Source organism: Lotus japonicus, chromosome 1 (genome assembly GCF_012489685.1).
Source record: "Lotus japonicus ecotype B-129 chromosome 1, LjGifu_v1.2".
Classification (NCBI taxonomy): Eukaryota; Viridiplantae; Streptophyta; class Magnoliopsida; order Fabales; family Fabaceae; genus Lotus; species Lotus japonicus.
Window position 1 is genome coordinate 80,440,810 of NC_080041.1, and position 11,688 is coordinate 80,452,497.

The 11,688-nt window shown below is 37.2% G+C and overlaps 2 protein-coding genes across 3 annotated transcripts; one reads left to right on the plus strand and one right to left on the minus strand.

Moving 5' to 3' along the window:
* Window positions 1-737: 737 nt before the first annotated feature.
* Window positions 738-2,622, minus strand: LOC130718611 (glutathione transferase GST 23-like). The gene is made up of 2 exons (XM_057569232.1): window positions 2,236-2,622; window positions 738-1,530 (listed from the first exon to the last, which is right to left on the minus strand). The coding sequence occupies exons 1-2, from the start codon at window positions 2,548-2,550 to the stop codon at window positions 1,174-1,176; spliced, it is 672 nt and encodes a 223-aa protein (XP_057425215.1). The 5' UTR covers window positions 2,551-2,622; the 3' UTR covers window positions 738-1,173.
* A 2,971-nt stretch (window positions 2,623-5,593) lies between these two features.
* On the plus strand, window positions 5,594-10,862 carry LOC130718621 (serine/threonine-protein kinase PEPKR2). 2 transcript variants are annotated; one of them, XM_057569236.1, is made up of 4 exons: window positions 5,594-5,847; window positions 6,047-6,867; window positions 9,377-9,673; window positions 10,094-10,862. In XM_057569236.1, the coding sequence occupies exons 2-4, from the start codon at window positions 6,120-6,122 to the stop codon at window positions 10,441-10,443; spliced, it is 1,395 nt and encodes a 464-aa protein (XP_057425219.1). In that variant the 5' UTR covers window positions 5,594-5,847; window positions 6,047-6,119; the 3' UTR covers window positions 10,444-10,862. The 2 variants fall into 2 exon arrangements, with proteins under 2 accessions (XP_057425219.1, XP_057425225.1); XM_057569242.1 differs by having other exon boundaries at window positions 6,050-6,867.
* The last annotated feature ends 826 nt before the right edge of the window (window positions 10,863-11,688 follow it).

An 11,688-nucleotide genomic window follows, 5' to 3' on the forward strand; every position in this document is an offset into this window, starting at 1 on the left:
TTTCAACTTCGTATAAAACTATTGTGATATAATCAAACGTTATCATTATACCGGGACATAGTGGATGATGATGTTTGGAGGATTGTCCAAACTACTTTTGCCTTAGGTACCATTGATCCTTCTCTTGTAGAAGCTCTTATGGTTTTAATTCTTAAGGTGGATGTGCCGAATTAGATGAAAGAGTTTCGACCAATTATCCGTTGTTTATAACTTATAAGATTATTACTAAGGTTTTTGTACTTCGTCTCCGGTCGTTCCTGGATCTGATTATTAGGCCCCTTCAATCTAGCTTCATTCCAGAAAGGGGCACGACAAATAATGCTAGGGTGGCTCAAGAGGTAATTCTCTTTTTGGAGTGTTTAGGGGTTGGGTTGATTGAATAAAGATAATTGAGGGGTTTGGTGTGGTTTCTTTAAATATTTTTGTCAAACCCAAACCAAACCAAACAGATCCGATTAAAAAAATTGGGTTAGTTTGATTTGATTCATCGGGTTATAACATACAAATAAATTTAAAATTTTTTAATATTTTATCCACATTTATTATAAATTTTATGGATAAAATATTGAATGATATCACTACAGATTTAAAAAATATATTGAATGATAGATTAAGCATCTATCATCTTTTTTTTTGTTATCTCTAAGCTAGGTTGACGTGATAATCCTGATCATAGTCAAGGTCGCCAGTTGACAGGGTCACTTATCTGGTGGTAGGATGAATTTTTTTTGAACAAATTTGGAACCAAAAAATATGTCATAGCTGGTTGTTGGAAGGTAGCATGGTAGTCATGGTTTATTCAGTTCTACAAGCCATGTCAATCAGGATCTGACTTTTTAAAACCCAAACTGGTGTAGTGGCTGAATCACCCATTCTCCAGGCATATGGTTTTTACAATTAGTTTCAACATACCAAATTGCTGAAGAAATGGGCTACTCTATTTTTCTTTTTCTGTAAGAGGGTGAGATTAATATTCTGTGATCAGCCTATTTTATTATCTATCACATTTGGGATGAATTTATGACATGTTTAATTTCCCATAAAAAAAATAAGATTTCCGCTCACTTTTTTTATTTTAAAATGAACATGAACGCTCGTTTGAACTAGTGCTAACAAAAACCTAAACATGAACTCTGACTATCAAGTAGCCTGATATTGATCTTGCAGAGCCTTTCAAGTGGATGAAGATATCAAGAACTTGTGGAAGGCCTTGTTCTTCTCAAGCAGTTTATCACGAGGTGGCATGGATTCTTTGATAATAGGAAGCTCCTGAAAATCATCGAACCAAGCATTAAGCTTAGCCATGGACTCTGTATCAATTAGGTTTATGCCCACAATTTCTTCCACTATCCCAACCCAATATCTTAGCCACCCAATAGCAATATCAGCAAAGCCTATTGTTTCACCTCCAAAGTAGCGTTTTCCCTCAAGTCCACCTTCAAGGATCTTCAGATTCTCTCTGAGTTCTTGTGCTGCTTTCTGTTGTTCCTCCCCTAGTTTGGAAAATGTCCCAATAATTGCTGGCATACACTGAAAATAAGAAAAGGTTGGTTTCTGTATCAGAGGTTGAATATTGCAGATAAGCTGAAGACACCTTGTTACAAAAATGTAATGCATATAATACTAATTGTGTGTACATTGTTCCAGTTATGAAATCTCCAAATAATCATGTACAGAGTAGAAACAACTATGAGCATGTTTGGATATACGATTTTAAAACCATAGTGGACCTAAAATCATGGTGGATAATCACAGAAGTTAAAGGAACTTGTTTATGTACCATGATTTTAACTTCATTGTGATTTTTCACCATATACCCAAACATGCATTATCTCTATCTTCTTCACATATTTGACTTGGAACTAAAACCAATTATATTGCCAAACATTTATGTGTTTGTTTGGTTCCACGTTTAGAAGCCTGAAACTCAATTCTCATTGACTTCACTTTTAAATGGTGGTTATATAGATGTTTGATAATCAACCAAATTTTAGTCCTAAAATTGAGAAGCTAAAGAGACTAACTTTTGCAGTAGACTTATTAGTGTCGAATTTTGTCTCTGAATTATCAGAACATTACCCTATAGAGATCACTTGTCTCATTAACGTTTTCAAACATACATCATTTCACTTTCAACTAACTTTTAACATAAACAATTCTAGCAAAATCAATTCTGCCATATATAACAATAAGTATTGAAATGTAAAACTAAAAACAACTAATAGACTTCATTACCTTTTCATCAATGAATCTGGACCAGAATCTGGCCCTGGCTCTTTCATAGGGATCATGTGGAAGAAGAGGATTTTGCTTCCAGGTCTCATCAATATACTCAAGAATCACTAGTGATTCTGCCAGATGCTTACCATCATGCACAAGAACTGGTACCTTCTTGTAAACAGGGTTATACTGCAGGAGCAAGTCACTTTTGTTGTGGAGATCTACTTGTACATATTGGTACTCAACCCCTTTCAGTTCAAGAGCCCACTTAACCCTGAGGACAAATGGACTAGCCCACGATCCAATTAAGGTGACTGAACCCCCTGCCATTTTTATTTCTAACCAAATTCTTGAAGCTCTCTCCCTTTTACTCGCAGATCATCTATATATAAGTATTGTTTATGTAAAAATATAATTAACCAATCAATCAGATGGCATATAGTAGCACACGTAGGAGCTCTAGCATCTTTTGTTGATTTGAGGAAAAATAAAGTGACCAACTCAGGACTGGTCAATGGCTAAGAATGACTATGGATTTTTTTCTCTTTTAAGCGTCACTGACTGCGTCAGTAGTAGAACTTGAAGGTTGTTGTCTTTGACTTTGAGTCCCATCTAGAGAGGGCTTAACTTGCTGCAGCATGTCCAAGTCTATTTGAAGAGGTTTTATGTAGTGACACTCGCTTTTTTTAATCTGATTTTTTACTTGGAATTTTTTTTAAACATCTGAAATTTAAGAAAATTATATTATTCTTACTTAATCTTGAAATTTCGTTATTACTATATTTTATATAAATCTTTGAAAATACCAAAAAGATTGAAATTCTAGTTAGAAGGATTTGAACCTCGACTTGAGAAATTGGGGTCCATCAAAGAAGTTGGATTTGGCACCCCATGTACCAGATCTGGCACCCCAGGTTTTTTAAAAAATGCCAGAATTATCCTCCGGAACTTTAAGTTCCAAAGTACTTCGGAACTTCAACTTCCAGAGTACTAAAAAATATAGGGTGTTAATTCTAGTTGTAATAGCTTCGGAACTTAAAGTTCTGAAGTACTTCGGAACTTTAAGTTTCAGAGTACTTAAGAAGAGGCTATTTTTGTATTTCCCCACTTTAAAGTGGGGTGGCAAATCCAAACCTCGTCCATTAAGTATCATTTACACTACCCAACACAGAAATTTTTTTATAGAGTAAATTACACTCTACTATATTGAGGTTTTCCTATATGACATTAACTTCAAACTTACTCAAATATTACGAGAATTGGATTTTCCACCCCACCCATTAGAATTGTCACCCCACTTAAAGGTGAGGAAATACTTAAATGTCCCTCCGTATTTTACTCCGGAGGATTAAGTTCTGGAGCGCTCCGGTAGATAAGCTTTCGAAGTCCTTTAAAAATGAGGGTGCCAAATTTAAGTGCGTGGTAAATAAACCAACTGATACGATCCGGAAGTTTAACTTCTGGAGCATTCCAAAACTTAATCTTCCAGAGTAAAACACTGAGGGACATTTAAATATTTCAGTGGGGTGGCATTTTTAATGGGTGGGGTGATAAATCCAATTCCCAAATATTACACTTCACCCCATTCACTACTTATTACCTGCGGATCTTGTAATCAAATTTTCTCATAAATGTTTCCTTGCGAATGTTGCTTCAAACATTATTGGCGTTCGGTTTTTTTTATCGGCGTTCAGTAAATTTTGGTTCAAACATTATTGGCGTTCAGTATATTGAAGACACCAGACAGCCGCCAAACAATTTGCTAGCCTTGTTTTCACCGTTCTATACCCCACCTTCTTTCCTGACAAGCATACGATCAACGCTTCCCACCATGGTGCGCACATCTCCTCGATCACTTCCTTATCCGTGGTAATTCGAGGGAGGAGCCGGTTCCCATTCACATGACTCATATTCATCTTTCCTTGGTCGACCAGATCTTTGAACACCTTAGGGGGAGGTCCAAACACCCCCCCCCCCCCCACACACACACACCCATGAGCTTGTCCTTGAAAGACACTCGTTTAGGTACCCTATCGTCCGGTGGAGCTTTCTCGTCGTAGTTGTCCATCTCCTTACTACTTGTTTTGAAGTCTCATTATCATGAGTAGATAATGATTTAAATTACAATTAAAATTGCTAGAAAATGAATAAAATTTGCATAATCTATTTTACACCTCATTCTCAACAATAATATATTAAACGTTAGTGAAATTTTGACATACGGTGTAACATTTTTTCAAGTGTCTCATATTAGACGCCGCCTTAATATATCAATTATCAAAGAAGCATACTAAGATTAAACACAAAGTATATACACAAATCATACATAAGGGAACTACACTAAAGGGGGGAGAGACTCAAAGATCATAGAAGGACTCAATAAAACTCAAAGTGTTCTTTGTAAAACTATCTACACCCGAGTCAATTTCCTTAATAATGTGATTCCAATGGTAGTTATGATGTTGCCAAATCAAGGAAATAAACTCTCCTGCCAATGAAAAACAAGGGTGTGACACCTTACACCCTTTATTCAAGAGGCCAATAGAAATCTCAGTATCACTATCAATCAAAATTTTGAAAAAGCTGCAGATAGGAGCAAGCTTCAAACCATGAATTATACCCTATAACTCGGCTCGAAGAACTAAACAACTTCCCAATTTCACATAATAGCTCAAAAGAAACCTCCTATGGTAGTCTTTAATGACTCCTCCACAAGCAGCTCAACAAGCATATGAAACCACCAACCCATGAATACTAAATTTAATCCAAGACTGAGTAGGCGAAGACCAAGTGAGGAGTAGTAGTGGCCACCACATGCATTGAAATCCTTATCCCCGCATATGGAGAAAATTGGGACCTCCACCTCCAAGTAGGCATATACTTGTTGTGTGCCTTTGGGATGACATATGAGTAATGATATATACACACTTCATCTTTGAAACACTTCATTTCCACCTCTTTTTATTTCTCTCTCTCTCATCTTATCATCTATCACATCTAATACTTTCTCTCTCTTACTTTTTCTTTTCTTCCTATCTCTCCCTTCATTCCACCTCTCTCCACCTTAAAGAGAGGTGTGAAGATAACATTACTGATGACATATACATTAGATTATTCTAGTACAAACATAGGAGCATCGTGAAAAGAATGTTATTCCATTTTGTGGGCCCATTCAGTGGTACGGTACGCACGTGAGTCAGCGTGGCTATGAGCTGTTGAGTCACGTGTCGATTATGAGCAGATTAGCAGAAGCAAGCTGTTCCCCCACCCAATTCCCATGCTCACGCCCACACACAATCCCTCTCTCTGGACTCTTATCAAAGAAGCAACACAAACCAACACAATGAAGACACGCAAATAAATGCTGTAGAAAAGTAAGTAAAAAAAAAACTCAATAGAGTCTTCTCTATTTCACCCACCATTTTAACAATCTCTTATCTTATTTCACCCCAAATCTAGAATTTCTAGGGTTTCAAACCAGATTTTCCCCATTCTTCTCCGCGATTTCTCTGGGATTCTTCTTCATCTTCTTCATCATCTTCCGTTTCTTCCTCACCAATTTTCTCACCAACGTGATTTGGAGTTTCGTTTACAACAAACACTCCCCAAACCTAATCAACAAAACAGGTTCGTTCTTTTCATCCTAATTTCGCTTTTTCATTCGTTGCTTACAATAATTAGTAACACTGTTCATCATCCTCATCGTTCCATGCACTTGCATTCGATCAACGAAACCACGATTTTGTGTTTTTCTTCTTCTTTTTTTCATGATTTGCTTTCTACCAATGCGTCTGAGTATTATTCATATTCTGTATCTTGATTGTAGAAGGAAACTTGAAAGCATGGTTTTTGGTGCGAAGTAGCGTGGTTTTGACGGAATTGAGGGTTTTTTGTTGGCAATGAGGAAGAAGAGAAAAGGAAGTGGGGCTGATGCGTCTGAGGAGAATCCTGTTATTTTGGCTGCTTCCAGTCATGGCTCGAATTGGAGGTCGCATTACTCGCTCGAAGATTGTTCTAGGTTGAAGAAGAGGTGTAAGGAAGATGCAGAGGCTGAGCTTGCTTCTTCTTATAAGAGTAGGCTTGCTGGCATTGCTACCGCGCCGCCGTGTGGGACGTCGTCGCTGATCACGCCGGGAAGAGGGCTCAAGAGGAAGATAGGTTGTATTGATGTTGCTACGCAGATGGGCAGGAAGAAGAAGATTGAGGATGATTATGTTATGTGCGAAACGATCGGGCAAGGGAAGTTTGGATCGGTCTGGCTGTGTCGGTCGAGGGTTAGTGGAGCGGAGTTTGCTTGTAAGACTTTGAAGAAAGGGGAGGAGACGGTTCATCGGGAGGTTGAGATCATGCAGCACTTGTCTGGACATTCCGGGGTCGTGACGCTGCAAGCGGTTTATGAAGAAGCTGATTGCTTTCATCTCGTGATGGAGTTGTGCTCCGGTGGACGACTGATTGATCAAGTGGTTAGCGACGGCCCGTATTCGGAGCAGCGGACTGCTAATTTAATCAAGGAAGTGATGTTAGTCGTCAAGTATTGTCATGACATGGGAGTTGTGCACAGAGATATCAAACCTGAGAATATTCTGCTCACGGCATCGGGAAAATTAAAACTTGCAGATTTTGGCCTGGCAATGAGAATTTCAGAAGGTAGCATTCAAAACCTATTTGAATGATTTTCCCCATTAGTCTGTGTATCTGTTTGTGAATATATTTATTTGTTTAACTTAGAAAGAATCATTGTCCAACCTACCTCATCTAAAATTATATTAAATAAGTATCTGTTAATAGTTAAATGTCAGGGCTTAGTCAATTACGGTAGTATTAATGCTGTGTATCCGTTAATAGAAAAACGTCAGGGTTTAGTCAAATACGGTAGTATTTCTCCTGAGCTTATGTCTTTTGAATGTATTTACCAAGTTTGTCAAACTCGCCAGTCTACATAACCTCGTGGGGAGTGTAAATCGTAAGAGTTGACCAAAATTAAACTCATAAGTACTTAAAAACTTGCCGTAGTGTGTAATTATAATATTATAGTACCACGACGGATGCATTAACTAAAAACTAAATAATGTTTAAAAGCTTGTCAATATGGTTGTTAAACTCGTAAACTTTTTACGATTCCACCCATGAAAATCAATTGAGTCGCTGTCAAACTCGGATAAACTTGCGTAGTCTTGGACAAACTCGCCCAGAATTGCAAGTTTATGACCAAATTTGCAGGGTCTGGTCAGAAAATTAATTTTCCCCTTGTGACTGCCCATAATGACCGTGTTTCAGTTTTTTGTTGCTAGCTATCAAATTCGTGAGTTAACTTACAAGTTCACGATTCCATCTTCGGAATTCGTGTTTACTCGCTCATAGAATCTTTTTTTGCTTTAACTCGGATAGAATCACGTAGAATCCAGTCCTGAGTTTAGCAGCGGTTTTGCGAGAATGTTATTTTTCCCCAACCCTAACCCAAAACGACTGTGTTTTATTTAGTTTTGGTGTTTTTCTACCTTTTCTCTTCAATTGATCTTCGGTTGGAGATGAGAAACCTAGCGAAACAAATGTTTTTTGTGATTGAAACTTCATCCTCCATAGCTTGCCTGCTGCTCCACCTCTAGATCACGGTTTTTCCGCCACTGGAACAAGTGTTGCCACAGCTGGAACTAGGTTTAGCCACCGGATGAACCATCTCTTTTTTCTGTGGTCTGCTGGCCCTCCACCATCTTCTCCTTCCTGCTTTCTCGCATCCTTGTTCTCTCCCAGTTAGTGACTAGTCAGTATATGTGTTCACCTCTGACCTCCCTCTGTTTTATTTACATTGTGTTCTGCCCCTCTCCTCTTCACCTCCCTCTGTTTTATTCTATTTAGTTTTGTAGGTAGCAAACCATTCTATTCTATTTTGACTGTTGCTATAGTACTGAACCTTCTATGCTGAACTGTTCTCCAAATATTCATATTTCAGAAGTTCCTTTAATAACATGTACTAAGTAATGTTGCACTCTATTATTGTGATTCGCTGAATTTTGCTTTATTATGAAGTTTAAATGTTGAAATGATTTGGTTAATGCATCTTTAATGGTACTATTTATTGTATTATCTTTGTACACTATGACAAGTTTTCTTTAGTATATTTCTTTTTTGTGTATGCCTCGGGTCTACGGACTCTCCAAGAGTTTACGTAGACTCGCGAGTTTGATAATCTTGTTTTGTTACCCTTTTCTCCTACTCGACCATCAACAACTGCAATTTCAGAACAGATGCACATGATCTCTCTGCCGTAGTTCACGAGGACTGGTGGACCTCCATATTTCGCCAAAGTGCGATGTCTGTCCGAACCTTTATTCAGTTTTGTACAATGCCTAAAATATACTGAACCCTGTATTCAGGTCTGCGAGTAGCCAAAAATATGCTGAACCTTGTCCAATTATCCATATTAAGTTGGAAGGTTGAATCTTTATTAATGTATCCTTAGTGGAACTATTATATTATTGCTGTACGCTATGACAAGTTTTAAGCATTCTTATTTTATTTTGGTTAATGCATTCTATCCTTAATGGTACTATTTATATTTTAATTGTATGCCATATAAGTTTTAAGTATTTTTTTAGTTTTGGTAAACTCTTTTAATTAAGAGTTTAAGAACTCGTCTCTTTAAGTTGTACACTAGTGGTTAATGCATCCTTAAATACTATTTGCCTTTTTTGTATTTATTTATTTATTTTATTTCCTATGACTTTGTTAAGATTTTTTTTGAAGGAATTCATCATATTGATTAATGAGTTTTCGACATAAACTGTTATGGATTTTGCAGGTGTTTGTGATTGTAACTCTTTGCATTCTACATCTATTGGTTCTTTATTTTCTAATGTTACCCTTGTTATAGTGGTAAAATTGGAGGGTTTCAGATGATCTGTAGCAAATTTTCTGTGTCTATTAAACAAATGTGTTGCCAGTTTTTGAGAATATAGGTGGTACTACAGAAAATGCTTATATCTGTTTGAACTTGACCATTCCTATGGGTTGGTCCAACATTGTTTTCATTTTATTCTAAGCAATTGCAAAGTTCAAGAATGCGGTTGATATAATTTTTGTTGGCGCTATGTATCAGACAGTTATTTGTTAAAAGCATTGTCTTATTATCTAAACAGTAAACACTTTTGTATCTCAGGTCAGAACTTGACTGGTTTGGCTGGAAGCCCTGCATATGTTGCCCCAGAAGTATTGTTGGGAAAATACTCTGAGAAGGTTGATATATGGAGTGCTGGAGTGCTCCTGCATGTTCTGTTGGTTGGCAGTCTTCCTTTTCAAGGAGATTCATTAGAAGCTGTTTTTGAGGCTATTAAGACAGTCAAATTAGATTTCCAAGCGGGGATGTGGGAGTCAATATCTAAACCTGCACGTGACCTTCTTGGGAGAATGCTGACAAGGGATACTTCAGCAAGGATATCAGCTGATGAAGTACTTCGTAAGTTCACAATAGATTATGAATATGTTGCAGGCTGGCGGCTTTATATTTCTTCCTGCCTCTATTTTAAGTTTCTGTCATTGGAATGATTAAAATTGTAATTATTTCCAAGATTTCTTGAAATATATCTTTGCTATCACAAGCATTATTAATAAATAGAAGATTTACTAGTTTTCAATAAGCTTTGATGGTCAACTCATAACTGGAAGCTAATTGGTCATACTTTATGTTTTTGGTATAGCAGTAAATCTGTTAATTCTCACATACTGTCTGTTTAACTGCAATTTCGTTTTTCTATACTTATTATGCTCTTTCACGTTTCCCTAATATCTTTTAGAAGTAAAAAAATGACTATTTTTTAATGGCTGTTTTGTTGGTTTAAGTTTTGCTTAATATTAACACGCAATGGTTTGATTTCAGGACATCCATGGATTTTGTTCTACACCGCACAGACATTGAAGATGCTGCCTATCAAAACAAAAACGAAGCACCAAATTGGTGCTGCATGCGGACAGCATATCACTGCAACTGAACATAGGTTTAGAGGAGACAGGATAGATAATGGCTCACTTGGAGAGGAACTCTCATCTTCTGAAAGTTACAATTCAGATGACAAGGAAGAATGTGTTTTGGTTGATGCGCTTGCCACAGCAATTTCACATGTGAGGATATCTGAACCAAAGAGAACCAGGTTGTGTGTTCCTACCGGCCCAATAGTGCAGGAAGGTTCATCTAACATGAAGGCTAACAATCTCTGTAAAGCATTTTGACATACTGACAGGCTGACACAACTAGCTTGACTGTTGGAGCTGGGGTTCTAGAATTTACTTCCCCCAGCATAAGTGGATTTTACATGCTGACATCTTAATGTTAGGTTGGCCTGGGTGCTACTTCCTCTCGAAGATCCTTTTTAGTGAGATATAATTGCAGTATTTGTTTTGCGTCCCTTTGCTCATTAATAATGGTGACTGAGGAGACTGAAATAATGTACAGCATATGTAAATAGGAAGTTAATGTATCCCTGCCCTGTTCTTGATCTTGCTGCAGGTTGACTTATACATATAGATTATGTTGTGATTTTACTTGGGAATGTTTTTGTGGATCTTTGGATTATTTTAGCTCTTTCAAGAGGAAGCATATGTTCTTCCCTGCAGAAAATTCTACAATACATATCCTTAATTTTTGTTGAGTTACTAATTTGATATTTCTTGAAGGAGGCAGTCAGTGTAGTCTATACCATTGTTATCCACCCATAGTGAAAAAGAGTATATGCATATGGGTTGTGATCCCTTGTTCTTTTCTCTTTCCAAATTCTGTGGAGTCAAAAACAATTTCAATTTGAGCAAATCTTCCTTCAAGAAGAGGCTTAATGTACAGAGGTGGTCTCTAAATCATGGAGGAGTGGTTTACCACTCGCCATTTCCAAAACACCTTCACTTGGTCAAAGCTTAGATGGGTGGGGGCAGTAATGATTCGGTAATTTCAGAAGGAACATACTACTTTTAAAAAACAAGTTGAATATAGAAGAAGTGACAAGATGGGGTATTGTTGAAGGAGATTTTAGATGCTGAAAAGGAGTTCGATAGTCTCTTGAAATTAGAATACATTTGGTGTCAAAGATCCAGAGCATCTTGGCTTCAACATGGGGATAAGTTTTTTTTTCATCGTAAGGCATGACAACGTTTTGATAGATATCAATCTCCATTTCTATAAGTATGGATGATGCTGGTAATAATAGATTTGAGGAGGATGATGAGATAGCTCAAGTTTTCACATATTATTTTTCGGAGTTGTTTACATCATCTAATCTCACTGTAATTCACGAGACTACTTTGGTTAAAGACCAACTCAGGGATCAACATAAGCAATTTCTATCTACCCCTTACACTAAAGAGGAGGTTGCTCTGACACATTGTAAGATAAGATGTTTTAAATTCTATTATTGTTATGCTTAGTGGACAATGCACTCTACATGTGCATTGGTGTCAATTGAGTGCAACATGAAAGAACTTTCA